We start from the raw sequence: 18,183 nt of genomic DNA on the forward strand, positions 1-18,183 counted from the left end.
GCTGTAATCATTCATCATGTGTTTAATCATTGCTGATCATTGCTATTTTTAATACATTTTTTTATACTCCTGTTTGCTACGTATATACATATCAGGTTTGTATTTTCTTTATTACTATTACGTAAATTTGTAATTATTTTTAGCTAGAGATGCATATTTTATATTTTAGAAACAAATTACACAATCCTAAAAATATATTTTGTAACTATAAATAAGAAAATTTTTTTACATGTGTGTACAATATAAAATGTATCTCGAAGTACAAAGTTATACAGCCATAAAAAAGCTCAAAATATATATATTTTTATACAATATTATTTGTATTTGATTTCATACATTTCCTTTCTAAAAAAAGCATGTTAAATGTATAATCATATATATCAAAGTTTGATGCCTCTTTTCTGTGATACTAATTTGTTCGCTACACTTTATGACCGATTGTTATTGCATGTTTTGATAGATGTGTATTAAAGTTAATAGCAAAGTGTAGTAGCAAATATAGAGACAAGTAAAAAATATTAAATAGTGCAAGCGAAGCGCGCGTCTAATGCTGGTACAGATCAAAAATAAAAATAATTGTAAATATAAATAAAAATGTCATATAAAATATTTTATTTAGATGTTAATTTAAACAATATTTTTTATATTATTTGTGTGCATATAATTTTTCGAGTCTCTAATATTGAACAAATAAGAATTTGAAGTATATTAACTGTGTATTTAACATTTATATAATTTCGAAAAAATTTATAAATCTAAAAAAAAATTTCGATGTAGCTGTATTTGCTAAATTATTATTAGTATTGAAAATATTTATATGATTAAAAGATTTGATTTCGTATTAAAAATGACAAAAAAAACCGCCCGAACAGGGACTCGAACCCTGGACCCTCAGATTAAAAGTCTGATGCTCTACCGACTGAGCTATCCGGGCGATTGGTAGTTGTAAGGATTAATATTGTACTGTATCTTGACCGTCACTTTATGTATATATGCAAATATAAATATATGTACATTGGAATATAATAATTTAATATTGTATTAAATAAAATCTGTAAATTTAGCAATAAAATATATAATAGAAAGATTTGATAATATGAATAATACAGATAATATGAGATGTCCTATTTGTTTTTTTAATTTATAAAACAATTGAATTTATTTTATAAAAAATAAATTCTTTTTATTTTTAAAATTGTGCAATTGTTACTAAAATTTGGAACTTTATATTTAATTTTTAATGGCCAAAAAAAGAATTTAAAGAATTATAAATTTAAAAAATTAACATACACATTGTGTTTAAAGAAATTCTTACACATGTTTAAAGAAATTAAGATTTAATTAGATAAAAACTTATACTTAAAGACTTTTTATAAGCAATTTAGTATTGCCAATGAATGCTTTTGAAAATCAATGTATCGAATCAATGTTTCATATAAAATGTGAACTACTATAAACATATCTATTTTCTTTTATGTAAAAGGCAGATATATATTTTGCATACGGCACATCTCTTATTCATAAGTGAACTATCATCCTGCAGTAGCTATAAGTATTGCGATTTACTGTCTTGCGTCGTTAATTTAGCCGCAGCGTTTATATCTGTCGTAAAATTAAAAAGCGTCTTTATTTAAACAGACTGGTGATTTTATTACATCGTTTATCATTCAACGTTTATAATCACAATAATTATGAAGATATATATATTTTCCAATAAAAGAAGCATTTTGTAATAATTTAGAATTTAAAATATATATTTAGTAATATCTTTAATACATCTCTGCAGTTAATAGTATATGATGCAGTAAATTTTGCCTTTACAGAGAGCATGGAAAAAAATGCGAAAAATTCGATTGTGCACTTTCTTATTTTTTAACTGCCAAAATAATAATTGCAATATTTTTAGTTCAATAAGTGGTAAAATACTCCTAAATTCTCATTAGAAATCATTAGAATTATAAATTTGATTTTTTGATCATTCAAATTTAAAGATCTCATTAATTTTAAATTTCGTTAATTGTAAAAAAAACTTTAAACTTTCAGTATTTCGGTTTCTATAAAAGATTTCAGCGTTTCTTCGATCGATATAGAGAAAGATGTTAGTTGTTTATATTACTAAAATACATTAAATTTAATTATTTATTAATTGCCTTGGCAGTTTAATTGTAATATTATCTACTGTATAATTTGAAGCTGCGTTTTAAAGACTGACAATTATGCGGTGCGCAGTTCGTCTTGTACTGATAAATTGTAAGATTCATATATATTCAAAATATTGTAGCGCTGAAATCTTTTATAGAAACCAAAATACTAAAAGTTTAAAGTTTTTTTTACAATTAGCGAAATTTAAAAATATTGTTAGATACGAAGATCCATTTCATACGGTATTGGCATTTTTCTCACCTTGTTTAAAAAAATACATTAAATTTAATTGTATTTTTTTCAAGTGTCTATTAACAGCTTTTCTAGCGATCTTATCGAAAATTTTGTCGGCGGTCTTAATCGAATAGAAAAGAGGGAAGAAAAACGCAAACAGCCACTGGCCAGGTTGAATCAAGTTGAACGACCTAATCAACTCAGCGGGTTCTGATGTGAAAATGGTGTAAGTACTTAACTCCGGCTGTTTTTCCTACGATTTTTACACGGAGACTCTTATCGGCCAACCCGCTATACTTCGCCTCCTGACATTTAATCGACACTAATCCTCATTTCCGATACTCTGATCGCTTTCAACTTCTCTTTGCATAGTCTCTCGATCGTTTGTTATGTGTAAGTACGCGATAAATCATGCTCACGTAGAGCGCTAGAAGGAGGTATGTATTTGCCTCATCTTTCACGCGTATACACTGAAAAGCGAAGCATTTATTTTTATTATTTGTCGTACTATTGTGCAACGTCTGCTTTATCTTTAATTTGCACCTACTATTTGCTAAACGTTTCATTCGTACAATTTCACATGACTGTTCAAATTTATACACATCATCTAACAATAAGAGTTATTAAGCTTCCCTATAATTATTTCAATTTCTGCTCAAAAAGTCTAATTATACCTCCATTGCGCTTGTTGTCAGAATAGGTTATTATTGTATTTTATCAAACACTCGCAATGAAAATTTGCTATGCAAAGCATATAGAGATTAAATTAAAATTAACATCGGATAAAATAAAAGACAGAAAACAATTTCAGGAAAAATAGTATTAATTTCAACAATATAGAATTTCGTGTGTAGCAATGCGATTTTTGAACAATCGAAATTAGATGATATTTCTAGATACCCTCCTCCCACGTACTGGACACAACGCAATCTGTATATGTATATATATTGAACACGTGAATTTTTATTTCGTACGTGCTTTTGAAGTGTGATTAAAATTTCTACAAACTACGCTACAATTTTTACGTGAAAAAATATCAATTAAATTGTCATTGTATTGGATATCGTGTATCGGAATCGTTTTGAAATCTATAACCAATTAGTACAATATCGTAACGAAGTGCGAGTACGAGAATTCTCTCGCGGGCGGTACCTACGCAATAAAATAGTTGGGATGCGTTGCTACGTCAATATGCCGTTGAGATCTCACCGTTAAACCCCGTGACCTATGACAACTTATGATCCGTGGATCTTAAGGGACAACATGAATTATTAGACCTGCATAAGATGCATACCCCGCGAGCGGTCACGAAATCGGAGTTCGGCTATAATCTATAGCGAGCAGTTATGCTAAAGTTAGAGCGTTATGCAAACGTGTCTCTTGACGAAGAAATAATTTTGATAATATTGATATCTTCCAGAAATAAATTTTATTGCCTTTTTATGTGAAAAAGTATAAATATTTAAAAAATATTCTAGATAAGGAGATGAAACTTTTATAATTAAATGGCTGATGACTTACACAATTGAATTCAAATATTTTAAAATTATAAAAAAAATTTAAATTAGTTGTGAATTAAATTCGTAGCGGTAACAGATAGAATAAAAGAGAAAGAGAGGGAAGGAGAGAGAGAGAGAGAGAGAGAGAGAGAAAGAGGTAAAGAAATTGCCATTAGACGCTTTGAGACAATCTATGATAAATTGAGAAGAAGAGAGAGCAGTTTAGTTTGATAATTATAAAACTATTATTGATACAACGGTTATTAATAAATTATGTATACTATCTCATCTTTTTATTAAAAGTGAAAATGAGCAAAATAAAAATTCCGATCGCTCAACCTACGCAGAGTGTTTCCTGTTTGTAATTCCGTCTAATCAGATTTAATAATAAAGTAAAAAGAGTTATCTCGGAAGGGTTAAACCGGATGTATGTAAACCGTAAGTCGCCCACGAAATCGTAGCTCTGAAACGTGTGTCCTCAGTGAGGAAGGGTTTTTTGAGGTGTGAAATACGATCGTCGCCCGTGCCCTTGCGGTCATGCGTTCTCCAGGCGCCTGCATCCACCCCGCGGTACTTACCCACAACGGAGGGGATTGGCGGGGATTGTATTTGAAGCGCGACCGCGCGATTTCACCCGTCAAACGAGAGGAAGAAGCCACGGCTTCAACCGCGCGCGGCTTTATCCTTTGGCATACGAATCGCGTATCCCGTATCGATAAGTTGATCGAGAACGTAATTTCGTATTGAAGAGGTGCCGCTTCGAGGGTGCGTCTTGAAGAAATCGAAGATTCTGCAAACCGTTCGAAAAGATCACGATATGAAGGTTGGTGTATTCCATTTCTTTTTTTGGTAACAATTTTATGAAGTAGATAGAAACTCTATAGAACTGATTTAAAATGTGTATTCAATGATCGATTTGATCTGACATATATCACTACTTCCGAAATTTCAATACTATATTTTTTTAATACATTTAATATAGACATTTTAATCACACTTCGAAAGCATGTACGAAATAAAAATTCACGTGTACAATACATACAGATTGCGTCGAGATACGTGGAAAAAGGATGTCTAGAAATATCATCTAATTTCGATCTTCAAATTATTTCAAAATCGCATTGCTACACGAAATTTTATATTGTTAAAATTAATACTATTTTTTCTGGAATTGTTTTCTGTCTTTGATTTTATCCAATATTAATTTCAATTTAATCTCTGTGCTTTGCACAGCAAGTTTTCATTGATACATGCCATATGTTTTCTCAAAAGTATTTTAAGTTAAACATCACAATACTTAATTTAACAGATATTTATAATGATTTATAAAGAATATTGCAAAGTACTTTATTACGTATATTTGTTGAGAGTAAAATCTTTTTTTATTATAAAATTAATAATTTAAAAAAAATTCTTATGATGAAAAATTCATCAACTATAAAAACGTTTCATTGGATGCTGTGTATGATTTACATCGCGCATTTATAAGATAACCTGAGATTTTACTAGACTAGAACATAATTCCACATTTTGCATACTGTAATTTTTTTATGATTGCTATTAGCTATTATTATGTATGTATGTAGATATACATATATACATATGTATACATACACTAAATTTAAATACTTAAAACTTATATTAATACTTATTAATGATAAGCAATGTTATAGCAAAATAGTATTATATAAGCATTTATCAATTTTAATATTAATCAATAAATTTTAAATAAAAACATAATATAAATAATTTTAATAAAGTAATAAGAAGTTGTCTTTTCATGTGAATCGACTATTCATTCAGACCACAATTATTCATTTTAATAATATGTTATAATATAATAATCCAAATGTGAATTAAATGTTAAATTTGTATATAAATAGCACGACTTTATCTTTCATATAAATTAAAGAAAGTTCTATTTTAATAAAAAGTTTATTTCTGGTTCATCTAACATTTAAAATAATGGCATAATTCTCTTTAAAAAAACTTATATGAAGAAAATCACGACTTGAAATAACACTTGATTTACAAAAATATGCAAATATTGGAATTAAATATACGAACGTAGTGTACGATAATAAAAAAATATTTAACGTACGGATGCCAATGCTTCCAATATGAAATATCAAATGTTACCGATCGTTTTTATGAAAACATTCGCATATTAAATATGTGATGATATAAGTCTTGTTTTTTCACCCTCATATTATGCAAACATATTATCCAATTGTAATTTTCTGGAAAGCATACGTACTACATTAAAGGAATGTTGATTATACATGCGAAACCATTATCGATCATCTCCGTTGAGTTAATTAAATCAAATCGAATGCATTTCGTTCCAAATAACGTAACTTCGCTAATTATTAATTAACCATAATATAATATTGATCATGGATGTTTAAGCAGCTTAAGCATCGGACCTATAAATTCTACGATATAATGCTTATGTAATGCATTTGTTGTAAACCGTTCGTACAGAGTAATATATATCGTTTGCCTATCAGTCAATATATTTTTATTACATCATTTACAGCATTATTACGAAATATGTCTAAAGAGCTTTACGTGTCTGTTAATACCTTGTTTCGTTACGCAGATTACCAAATATCTTTGTTGCACTCTGGCTTGCATGTGCCTGCTGAAGGTGGCAAATACCGAAATTTCGAGAGACAAGGTAAAAATACACATTGCAGTGAATAGTTTGCAGAACATTTCGTAAATTTGTGTATTAAATTATCTGTAGAATTTGTAAATTTTTATAATATCTATTTTTTAAAAACTACTTTTTCTTTTTAATCAATTATCGATATAAAAAAAATCTCTAGTGTACGACTTTGTTTTATGTAAAATAGATTAAAATAGATAATTGTAAGAGAATCTGTACAAATTTAATATCTTATATTAAATATCAATTAAATTTCACACATTTTGGATAGATAAAAATAGTTTTAATTGAAACGGGCGGGCAGAATTCACTTTTACAGTTCGAACGGCAGCTCCTAAACGCCCTAAACGCGGAGAAAACAATCAAGTCAAAGAGGCCATTTTGCAATGCTTTCACGGGTAAGAAATAAATTTTATTTTTTTTACTAGCGATCCAACAATACTCTCTAAAAATAATTTTAAATATTCTTTGAAAGCTAAAAATTTTCTTGCTTGTAAAAACATATATTTTATATGGAATAGATCATAAAACAGCGCGCTTCAAAACTGAAAAATTTTAGTAATCATTAAATAAAGTACTTTCGATGCCTCGTAGGATGTGGCAGATTTATTTCGGAAGAGAGAAGAGTGAAGAAGAAAGGGCCTTCCACTCAGCTGCGGGACTTACCGGACGTTGAAGTGACGAGCGACAACGTTCAGCTTCCGATTTCTCTGTACAGGGCACTGCTAAACGCCGCCAAACAAAACGTTTGGAAAACGACGGATCGTGAGACGTACGATTATCGATTGCAACAAATACCGCGGATTTATCTCTCGGGTCAAATGCCTCTACGTGACATGATGGAAAGCTAATTCTAACGGACACAACTTGATGCATGGGCGCTTCTAGAATGTTTGTAACAGACGGAATTATATTTCACCTTCTTGTTTCTAAATATGTATTATGAAATTTATCTATATCACTAATCAAATATTCCGTAAGGAATTATGTTAATGAAATTACCATAATTTTACTTGAAACTCTTATTTCGAATCTTCTTCCGCGGCAGGATGCAGTCGTATTTCTTTGCGTCCACTTTACGGTGCTCATATCTTATCTATTTTCATTTCTGCGTTCCGTTATAATTAAAGAATTTAATTATGACGGAATTTAATTGAGAAAATTTGTACAATTATTCTGTTTTCAATACAGTTCTATTTTATGTACAACTTCCGAGAATTTTACCGCTACGAATGTATTATTCACCGAAAGAAGCATATAAAAATGTAATCAGTATAATATTGGTGTTAGCTAGAGAATTAGAGTAGAAATATTCATTTATTCGCAGGAGCACTTTGACTTTAATTATGCATTTATTTGTATGTACCTCATCCTCCCGACAAATATCTCAATTAATTTATTGACTTTAAGTAATATTAAATCTATATATTTTTTAAACGACTGTTAAATCGAATTTGGATTGTATTTAATAAATTATATAAAATCTGTTATCTAGTTAATTAATATGCAAAATAATAACTCTATTGACTTTGCACTTTTTTTGTTCTTTTAAATCACGATACATATTCTTAATAATTGCAGCAAGAATATTAGTAATATTGCAAGAGCATAACAAATATTGCTTTCTTATAACTGAGACATTTACTTTAAATAATTTAGAGATAAACGATAAGTTTTATTAGCACACTTCCGTTCCATATATATCTAATGTTTCCTAAATATCGCTGAGATAATATTGACGATTTTGATAGAATTATACGCCTAGAAATACTCAGCCCGACACATACCGGATTATCCGCCACTCCTGCAGGTTTACCCCAGAAATCCTCTGTACAAAGCGTGGCCGGGTCCCAAATTCGAGATCGTCGATCCTCACGCACGCCTCTCAAAGAATGATCTAATACCTGTCAAGTTGCATTATATCGATAATTATTTATATATAAATATTTTATATTTTATCTTATTAACAGTATATAAACACAAAAGATATTAAATTTAATTAGATAAAACAGATTTATCAAAAAATAAGTCATAAAAACTATCAATAACTCTATTATTCTTTGCAAATAACACAAGTAATATTGTTGAACATTATTTTTTATCATATATTAACCGTGATAGATGAAATAAAGAGACGTGTAAATCGCGTACGTAATTAATTTAGTAAACTTGACGTTTATTTATTACTACAAATTAATTTATATATTTTAACATCATTTTGCTCAATTAATCTAGAATAATAAACTTTCTATATAAAAAATATTTGATAGAAAATTTAAATTACAAATAACAAAATTCAAGATGAGACGAAAAATACATATCTATTTAAAGAATTTAATTTATCTCTGATATTTTTTAATCGATAATACATATAAAATATATTTATCTGAAAATAATAAAGTAAAACAGTAAAAAAAAAGAAAGCCTCAGAGCACAGATATTGTTTTCGTCTACCCTTTTCATAGCGAAATATGATCAACAAGGGATCGTACTTATGTATTCGTGACTTTCTAACTTCATTTAAAATCATTCGATCGCGTTAGAAAGATTCTTCTGAAAACGTCTCGAGAGATTTTCGTAAGTATCCGCGACGAAGATTCGATACGATATCCCACCGCAATGCTTTCCCTCTTTCAACGTCAAAGGGCTGCCTGCGGGCACTCTTTTGTACTTTGCAATTGCATTACCTGTAATCCGAGGATCTCCTGTGAAATTTTATTTTATTCAAGAGTTATCCTTCTCCGGGATCGTTCGACTCGGCTTCGAGTCGTGTCTCTATGCGTACCTCGAGGCGGATCCTGTGAGGAAAGGGCCACGCGAGAACGGAATCGTAACGGCCGCGGGTTAATCCGACACCTACGAAGATCGTGCCGTCGGGAAAATATTTAGGAGTGATCTTCAGATACATGGCGTAACCGCTATGACCCGCGTAAAACGTAGGGCCGCGCATCGAACGGCCGGTCTGCCAGTTCGCCAGCATCACATTAAAACTCCTCACCTGCCAATAATAGACGAAGGCATCTGTTGAACCTGGAATAAGAATGATTTGTTATTGTTATTGTTAAGTTACAATTTTAATCCTCAACTGATAATCGTTGCCTCCTTCTGTTAATATATTATATTTTTTGTGATTTTCATATTAAAAAAAAAAACAAGATTTCTGTGAATTGTGATATTATTGTATCCTTCGATTCTGCTATCTAAACTTTTTTTCTGAATATCACACAAAGCAAGAACTCTAATTGTAAATCTAATCTTCTTATAAACTAAATTTTTTTCTGGAAGAATAAAAAATTATTAGATTAAGATAAAGTAAGCTTCAAACAATAAAATCTCATGTTTCAATTGGAGTAAACCTTGCATCAACATGCGTGTAATTTGTAAATTAACGGTCAAATTATATATGAGAGGTCAAATTAAATTCAGGTCAAATTAAAAATTATTTATAATTAGTTAAAGTCGACTACTTATAATATTAAATATTCGCTCAAATAAACTTGCCGTCGATTTGATAAGAAAGATTAATATTTAAATCCAAAGGATTATTAGATTGACGATCATAGTTTTGAAAAGCATTTTCTCTAAATAATTACTTACATAAAAATCGATTGATTTACAGCCATTTATTACAATATTTGATAATTTAAATATCTAACAAATACCTCAATTTAAATATTTTAATAATTAAATTTTAATAATTCAATGTAACTACAAATTTAATAGCAGTCGCGTTACAAGTTTTAACGGATTCTCAGCGGATTACGCTTTTACTGTTCAAACGCGACAGAGTTAATCATGTACTCGAAATAAATCTCCGTACTTCGTTGCACTATTCATTTCGTTTGAATCATGTTTATCCCGACTAAGCTTCAGCTTTGTCGTCCTATGGACAAGGCGAACTCTCACCTTCCCTCTTCCCTCTCCCTCAGAACGCAGAATCCATTTACATAAAACCATGGAGCTCTTACATACAAATGCTTAGCTTAGGCTCTGAAGTATAACAATGCGTATTATGCAAGAAGTGCAAGACTTCTACACGCGTCATCCGCGTTATATTTCGGGTCTCATTATTCTAGAATAGAATCACATACACATGCGATAACAAACACAAAGTTAAAATGTCACGTTTTGCGTAGCCTTAGCTTCTCGAAAATGAATTGTATCATACTTGAATGATACATTATCATTCAAGTTATAATTAGCAATTGAAAATAAAGTTAATTTAATTTTTCATACTAAGCTTTGCAATCAGATTGCGTAAAAATTATTCAGAATTCAAATTAAAATTTCGATAACCGTTTAATGGTAACTGTTAAAATTTGCAACAAATAATATTTATCTAACATTAAAATTTCAGACCTCCATTTCAACTCCAAAGAATTCAGAATATATTCTGCAACAAGCATTTATTTCTTGCAGAATCAATAATATGTGTTAATAATTAATATAAAAATACTAAACTAGAAAAAAAATTTTCTTTCAATTGTTATATAGTTAATTAAAACTGAAGAATACACTTGTAAATATAGGATCGTTCTTTCGTCAAGTTCACTAATCTCATTCATGCAAGATAGGCCGATGCAGAGGCACTTGCAAAGTTTTGAGAACTTGAGGTCTTCCAATTACTGAAGAACTATTCCATGTTTAGTTGAGAGCGTAAAGTTAACTTTAGCCTATTGCTATTATGTGTTAATAAATGCATTTTGTTTTACTGAAAGTAATTTAAAAATTATTATTTCGTCGTAATTGCACTAACCATTTAATACTGTTAAGCTTTGCATAGTATTGTTGAATTTATTGATTTCATCTTGTCTCGGGGATAAATAATTGTCAACTGCTCCGTCGTAAAGATTAGCGTTTCGCACATTTTTCAAATAATTTGGCTGCTGCTCTAGAATGCTGTAAAGTAACCATTTAACATCCGCAAATTCCTTGCTCAACTTTTCCTCGAGACTTGCAAATTTTTCGTCCATCGTCTCTGAAAGCATACGTTTTCATTAATGACAATTAACTTTTCATACATTTACGAGGGCGGGATTATATTCGTTCCAATGAAAAAATTAGATCGACTCTTAAGGCTCAATTTGAAATTGGATGGAATGGCGATTGTCTTTATTTAAATTTACAGCTAAGATTTCATTCAGCGCGCCAGACATGATGCTCCGTTTGAAGTTCCCCGTATCATATCGCATATATATAATTCTCTCTTTCACGCTATTTATATGTTAAAATTGCGGTCCGAAAAATCGTGATTAATGCAAGTCTTGAATGCATACAAATTCGATCATCTTCTAATATAATTGAAAATTATCAGAATTATTTATTTATGACGAAAGATATAAGTTGTTGCCTAAAAGATTTTATTTTTTATTTTCTATAACTAATAATAAATATTATTAATCTCATAAAAAACTTAATGATGAAGATATGAAAAATGCATAAAAAATATTTAAATAAGTGTACATGCATAATTAAATAAAAAATAAATTGCTCGAAAAATATAGAATCTGATCTTAGCCAAATATTACGAGACAAATCTAAATTTCAAACAGTAATACTGTTAAAAGGTACTACACTATGTTTAATTAATAGAATATTATTTCATTTTTCTACTGTAATTACGGATATTATTATAAATATTATATTTATGGATCAAAAGACTTGCTGTAGTATCATTTAATATTAATATTTACATTTTAATTTTAGCCTCTGTTTAATATTACATTTGTATTTTATTTTATTAATTTTAATTTTCACTTACTCGCCTTACATGCTCCGGTGAGTACTGTTTTAACAGTGGCACGTGCATTTGCGACCACATCTTCCGTTGCGATCTTACAAATAGTATGTTGCGTTTCCGTGACATCGTCACTGCTAACATTGGCCTCAATCGTCGCTAAAAATTGCAAAGTGTCGCAGATAAATCCGTACCTTTTAATAAATGATACATCAAAGAAACTGCATACGACTTTGTCAAAATAAAATAAATTATTTGTAAAACAAGTTTATATACAGTATAACTTAATAATTTCTTTTTTTGAAATTGTAAATTTTTCTATTTTGAAATTAGAGATGATGTGTAAAATATTATATCAAATAGACATTACAATCTATGCTTTCTACATTTCTATTTCTATTAATTTATTTTAAGTGAATTTAATAAACAAAATTATTATGCACAAATCTTTATATCTATATAAGAAATATAAAGGAAAGAGGAATAAACACTTAATCAAAAGAATGTATATAATTCTGTTAATTAAATGAAATTATAGCATTTAATTTGATTTTATAATTTTTAAATACATGTTTTTCAAAGTTTTTGTTTCGGGTTTTATTCATGATTACACTACAGTGTTTGTTAAGATAGAGTTTTTAATTAAATTGTATCAAAAATTGTCCACCAAAATCCTTACAGAAATTCACAATTTAAACATATAGTTTAAACATAGCCGATTTAATATTGGAGTCTACTTAATTTTGAATATTAAAAGCTCAAAAATAAAAGTGTTGGATACAGTGTTTTTCAAATTAAAATAAATAATTAATCATTATCTACCAATATTAGATTTCTGTAAGGAATAATAAACAATTAATCATTTCGCACTTACGCATTTTCCGCAAAGTTTCACCACCGTAAGCCAAATAGAGCGAAACGAGACAAAACAGTGATATGGAATAACGCATGATCCTCGACATTTCGTTGCACGTGAACGACATGTTGTGAATTCATCACCGTGTGGCCGAAATTATAAACAGCAGTGGCTTCCATCCGCCCTTAAAAATAGATTTTATCATCTTCTTACGCTAAGAGAACTCGTCGAAGAAAAATATAGATATAACTGTACTGACGACACCGTATAAAAAATTATTTTCATTGTGCAATGCGTATGTAGAATATTTTATATTACTTCAATAAATATTAATGTTCTTTTTTATATCAATTATTTTAAAGTTTTAATTTAAATATATAGACATAAATTAAAATTAAATTATTATAGAAATAACTTAAAGTAAAAAGGACTCCTTAATTTAAATAACGTACGATTAAGAAAGGGCCGTTAGGAGTCGGACCATTTACCGCGTCGACTCCTAACAGCCCTTTCTTAAACACGTTATTATAGAAATATTTTGCTTTCAATTTTGTCGGTGAATTAATCAGCGATTAAACTAGCAATAATTAAGCGGAGTTTGATCAAACACATCTGTTAGAATTACCGCGGTCAATATATAAAACCAAAAAATTAATCTACTAAATTATTCATTATATTAATTATGTTGAACCCTTCAAGCAATGTTTAAATTATAATATAATAATATATATTTTGTAAAATATATTCAAAAATTTTTGTGAAAAAATTAATTCAATCATTTAAAAAAGACACGTATTTAAAAAAATAGAATATACGATCACGCGTACAAAAATCTCTTAAAAACATTGTAGTTCGATCTGTTTTGTAATTACAAATATCTATCTGCACTTAAAAAAAAAATGAAAGGCATATTATTATCTATCAAAAATTATCTATCAAAAAAAAGAAATAAAAAGGCACAAAAAGAGTACAAACAGCTAAAGGTAACAAGGAAAGAGCAGCAAATATTATATATGTATATAAAATTGTAAATTTACCTTCCATACCGAAGTAGATTGAACGCATCCACATGACATCTCTACATGTAAACTGAACTATGTGTCCACAGATATTTTCGGCAGGAGAAGAACTGGCTCCACGTCTCCACGATCTACGAATTTCGAGTACATACATACATATATACGTGTATATTAACAGTTTTCGAGGTGAATTACTATGGGTCACCGACGATCTCAAATAACAACGATTACCATAGGAAAGCTACGTACCATATGCAACTAATTCGAGAGTCGATAATATCGATATCGCGTTTCGCGACAGATCCGCTGTGGGTGGCGTGAATAATACGATCGCGTGAAAGTATACCTAATAAAACTGTCGTACAACTGCCATATTGCATTGAACAGTAACATTTAGCTAAGCGTCACTATGATCGCGCGGATCGCACTTGACGAATCTGTCGCCTTATCTCTCAAAAAACTGTATCCGACGTCGGATTTTCCATCGGATCGACGCCATAAGACGTGAAAATGTCAAAATACCTGGCGATGATCCTTGCACACGTATCCTGGCATTCCTGGCTGTATTTAGAACAAAATATATCCAAGATATCCGGGCTAGAACAGCGGCTCCTTGTTCGACGCTCCACGGAGCACATCAGGAGCTCCAGATCGCTAGTACTCCAACGCGGACGCACCACACAAAGTATTCGTGATTCACATGTATTCCTTCACTGCATTCCGTCACTGTATTCCATATCACTGTATTCCATATCACTGCATTCCGTCACTGCATTCCTTGATCACTGCATTCCTTCACTGCATTCCTTCACTGCATTCCTTCACTGCATTCCTTGATCACTGCATTCCGTCACTGCATTCCTTGATCACTGCTTTCCTTGATCACTGCATTCCTTCACTGCATCCTTTATCACTGCATCCTTTATCACTGCATCCTTTATCACTGCATCCTTGATCACTGCATTCCTCGATCACTGCATTCCGTCACTGCATTCCTTGATCACTGCATTCCTTCACTGCATTCCTTGATCACTGCATTCCTTCACTGCATCCTTTATCACTGCATCCTTGATCACTGCATTCCTTCACTGCATCCTTTATCACTGCATCCTTGATCACTGCATTCCTTCACTGCATCCTTTATCACTGCATCCTTGATCACTGCATTCCTTCACTGCATCCTTTATCACTGCATCCTTGATCACTGCATTCCTTCACTGCATTCCGTCACTGCATTCCTTCACTGCATTCCTTCACTGCATTCCGTTATTACTGTATTCAATCACTGCAGCATTTCCATCGCGTACACACTGTATTCACACGCGAGATACTCTCCTAAACGATAACAATAGCGAGAGATACAGAGATACACTTGGACGCGACCGCATCGTCCATGTCGTCCCGTCGTTTGTCTATTGTTTAGACGTTTCTAGAACGTTTTGGGCGCGCAAATCTCGCAATCGCGATATTGAGAAATTTCAAATTGAAGGAACCAATCACGTCGCGACGATCGGGCATTGTCTCATCTTGCTATACTTAATGACGTACGTACATACGGTAGGTTCGGAGATATGTGATCATTTGGTTCCGTTTCATGTTAAAGCTCCACGAAATGAAATGCATAACGAAAAAAGAATTATGAAATTAATGAAAGAGCAACGAATAATTTAATAACATGAAAAATAACATAAATAAAATCAATAAAATATAAAATAAAATTAAAGGAATTACTTTCTTTATAACAAAATTAGAGTACCATAATTATAATAATTAGTCATAAAAGATAAATCTATCTCTACACTATATCAAACAATATATAAAACATGTGAATTACCTTTAGAATTACCTCTTTATCCTGATTCGTCCAATCCCCCAGAAATTTCAAAATGACGTCACGATTCCGGACGTGCACAATGGCGCACTTTTCAAGCGGGAGAGGTGATCAAACTGGACCAGACTTGACTTGAATCACTGTGATACTCGACTTTTCCTCCCGGCTGAATTCGCACCGACTTTTATCGGAAAAATGGGTGAAAACGTACAGGGAACGTTTGTGTCCGAGAAAATTTCCAAGATAAGGTGGCAGTACGGAAATTTTACGGAAGCGAAGAATTTTTTAACCGGCAGTTGGGATAACCCGGTAAGATTTCTGACATACCTAACCTATAAATTGTTCTAGACAAATGTATATGCATGTATAATTAATATAGTATTTTTGTATACTTAATCAAACTTTGTACATTTATGTATAATTTTACAAATTTATTATTGTATATTATATTTATATGTATACATTTATTTCAAGAATTGAAATTAAAAATTTATAATAATGATTTATAATAATTTGAGTTCAAGTAGTCTGGAATTTAATCTTGTCAAATTTCTCTTGCGCAGGTAAATAAAATAACGTATTGGACGTTCAGAACGAATTACGACGAGGAATCGTATCCTGTGGTCCTGTCGTCGTACTCATTCCTTGGAGATGTAACTGAACTGAAGGTAGTACACCATTCTTTCCTGATAAAATTAACAGCTTTTATCTCTTGCGCATCAAGAATTAATAGAACGTGGATTTTCAGTTTATCAGCAAAGATTTCTTCGTCGCTGCCTCGTCTTTAGGCTCAATAAGATTACTGCAGATCGATGAGGATGCCTGTACCGAATTTAAGGAGCACATGGCATGGGAATTTGTACATAGTTTCAAGTGAGTCAACCCAGTTATAAATCGATTGCTCTAAAACTCGAAGTAAACAAACATTGAGTGTTACCATGTTCTTATTAATGCATTTTTATTACACGCAGAACAACGGATTATGCCTCCTGCACTGCCTTGTCCACCTTTGAACAAGACATAGCTTCAGTGGGAGAGGACGGAAAGCTCAATCTTCTCACGGCTGCAGAAAAGAAACCAGTTAGAGCTATTGGTAAATGCCGCAGTAACGCGTGCCTTAATATATCTTGTAATGCACAATCTGATTATTGTATTTAAATGTGTGTCATCTTTTATTCTCAGAAAATGCCGATAGCTGCTCCATATATTGCGTCGATTTCTTAAAGCACAATGAAGTGCTCACAGGAAATTCCAGAGGACATATGAAAGTTTGGGATTTGAGAAATGATCGGGATGTGCCTGCAACTACTTTCATGCTCTCAGATCAGGTTAAAGTAAGTTTCATATTTTTTTTAATACAACTTTAATCCATAAACTTCTGATCTTTTTTAATCAAGCTTTATAAAATCTTGTATAAGTTTCATAAAGTGGACAAATGAATTTTACAGACAGCAGCTACAAGTATTACGCATCATCCTACTCAGAGACATATTGTGGTCGCTGGTGGAGACGACGGCAGTTTAACCGTGTGGGATTTAAGGCAGAATACGTATCCGATGTCGCAACTGAACGCGCACAGCAAAGCCGTCAGCGAGATACTGTTCCACCAAGACAGACCCGATAATCTTTTCACCTGTTCCGTCAGCGGAGAATTGTGGCATTGGAATAATGCACAGAGTTCGAAATTGAAACTCGGTAAATAATTTGAAAACAGGTCCTAATTAATAAGGAATTTAATGTAACTCCAACGTGCAACGAGTTGATTTTAATATTCTGTTTTTTTTTTTCGTGATACTAGATTCTGCGGACATGCACTGGTTGAATACAATTAGTACAAATGGAAAAGTTAACGTGACTTCGCTGTGCGCTGCTATGCACAAACCGATAAACAGTATCGATATCAACAGATCGATGCTGCTTTTTGGATGTGACAATGAAGCTATGTATATTGTAAAAAATGTACTTATTTAACAGAGTTATCCATATGTGTGTGTATATATATATTATTTTTTATATCTTTATTATATTTAAAATAAATTTGAAATCGCCATCTTTTCTGTACTTATTAGCATCGTTTGTTATTTTTCCGAAAATATATATTACAAAATTTGTAATGAATTTCCAATATCACGCTTGATAACTGAAGTAATTAGTACTAAAAATTAATGCTGCTCTGCCAAATTTCTATAAGAAA

The 18,183-nt window shown here is 31.1% G+C and overlaps 3 protein-coding genes and 1 non-coding gene across 9 annotated transcripts; 2 read left to right on the top strand and 2 right to left on the bottom strand.

Moving 5' to 3' along the window:
• Positions 1-861: 861 nt before the first annotated feature.
• Positions 862-934, bottom strand: Trnak-uuu. The gene has a single exon. It is a non-coding gene; the product is annotated as a tRNA-Lys (tRNA).
• A 1,517-nt stretch (positions 935-2,451) lies between these two features.
• LOC105453374 lies at positions 2,452-7,866 on the top strand. Of its 3 annotated transcripts, none has more exons than XM_011695274.1 (5): positions 2,452-2,602; positions 4,358-4,698; positions 6,478-6,555; positions 6,851-6,944; positions 7,141-7,866. In XM_011695274.1, exons 2-5 carry the CDS (start codon positions 4,693-4,695, stop codon positions 7,395-7,397), a joined length of 435 nt encoding a protein of 144 aa, XP_011693576.1. In that variant the 5' UTR covers positions 2,452-2,602; positions 4,358-4,692; the 3' UTR covers positions 7,398-7,866. The 3 variants fall into 3 exon arrangements, with proteins under 3 accessions (XP_011693576.1, XP_011693578.1, XP_011693577.1); XM_011695276.1 differs by having other exon boundaries at positions 6,866-6,944; XM_011695275.1 differs by lacking the exon at positions 4,358-4,698 and having other exon boundaries at positions 2,452-2,600.
• On the bottom strand, positions 6,831-15,564 carry LOC105453373 (TNF receptor-associated factor 6-like). 4 transcript variants are annotated; one of them, XM_011695272.1, is made up of 8 exons: positions 14,681-15,564; positions 14,177-14,289; positions 13,158-13,323; positions 12,308-12,442; positions 11,303-11,524; positions 9,332-9,576; positions 8,334-8,450; positions 6,831-6,889 (listed from the first exon to the last, which is right to left on the bottom strand). In XM_011695272.1, exons 3-8 carry the CDS (start codon positions 13,264-13,266, stop codon positions 6,881-6,883), a joined length of 837 nt encoding a protein of 278 aa, XP_011693574.1. In that variant the 5' UTR covers positions 13,267-13,323; positions 14,177-14,289; positions 14,681-15,564; the 3' UTR covers positions 6,831-6,880. The 4 variants fall into 4 exon arrangements, 3 of the variants coding, with proteins under 3 accessions (XP_011693574.1, XP_011693573.1, XP_011693575.1); XR_974864.1 differs by lacking the exon at positions 6,831-6,889 and adding an exon at positions 9,039-9,251 and having other exon boundaries at positions 8,372-8,450; XM_011695271.1 differs by lacking the exon at positions 6,831-6,889 and having other exon boundaries at positions 8,201-8,450.
• Positions 15,565-16,063: 499 nt separating this feature from the next.
• LOC105453375 (nucleoporin Nup43) lies at positions 16,064-18,054 on the top strand. Its single transcript, XM_011695277.1, has 7 exons — positions 16,064-16,298; positions 16,553-16,657; positions 16,738-16,862; positions 16,961-17,082; positions 17,172-17,323; positions 17,438-17,684; positions 17,788-18,054. Exons 1-7 carry the CDS (start codon positions 16,185-16,187, stop codon positions 17,958-17,960), a joined length of 1,038 nt encoding a protein of 345 aa, XP_011693579.1. The 5' UTR covers positions 16,064-16,184; the 3' UTR covers positions 17,961-18,054.
• The last annotated feature ends 129 nt before the right edge of the window (positions 18,055-18,183 follow it).

Source organism: Wasmannia auropunctata, unplaced genomic scaffold (assembly GCF_000956235.1).
Source record: "Wasmannia auropunctata unplaced genomic scaffold, wasmannia.A_1.0 LD336000.1, whole genome shotgun sequence".
NCBI lineage: Eukaryota > Metazoa > Arthropoda > Insecta > Hymenoptera > Formicidae > Wasmannia > Wasmannia auropunctata.

Coding starts and splice junctions, on each gene's coding strand:
- LOC105453375 (XM_011695277.1), top strand. CDS start 16,185: ATGGGTGAAAACGTACAGGGAACGTTTGTGTCCGAGAAAATTTCCAAG. Junction 16,863..16,960: donor GAATTTGTACATAGTTTCAA/GTGAGTCAACCC, acceptor TATTACACGCAG/AACAACGGATTATGCCTCCT. Junction 17,083..17,171: donor GAAACCAGTTAGAGCTATTG/GTAAATGCCGCA, acceptor TTTTATTCTCAG/AAAATGCCGATAGCTGCTCC.
- LOC105453373 (XM_011695271.1), bottom strand. CDS start 13,266: ATGTCGTTCACGTGCAACGAAATGTCGAGGATCATGCGTTATTCCATA. Junction 11,525..12,307: donor CACCGGAGCATGTAAGGCGA/GTAAGTGAAAAT, acceptor GTATGCTTTCAG/AGACGATGGACGAAAAATTT. Junction 8,451..9,331: donor CTCACAGGATCCGCCTCGAG/GTACGCATAGAG, acceptor GCAACTTGACAG/GTATTAGATCATTCTTTGAG.
- LOC105453374 (XM_011695274.1), top strand. Junction 6,556..6,850: donor CCGAAATTTCGAGAGACAAG/GTAAAAATACAC, acceptor ACGGGCGGGCAG/AATTCACTTTTACAGTTCGA. Junction 6,945..7,140: donor ATTTTGCAATGCTTTCACGG/GTAAGAAATAAA, acceptor GATGCCTCGTAG/GATGTGGCAGATTTATTTCG.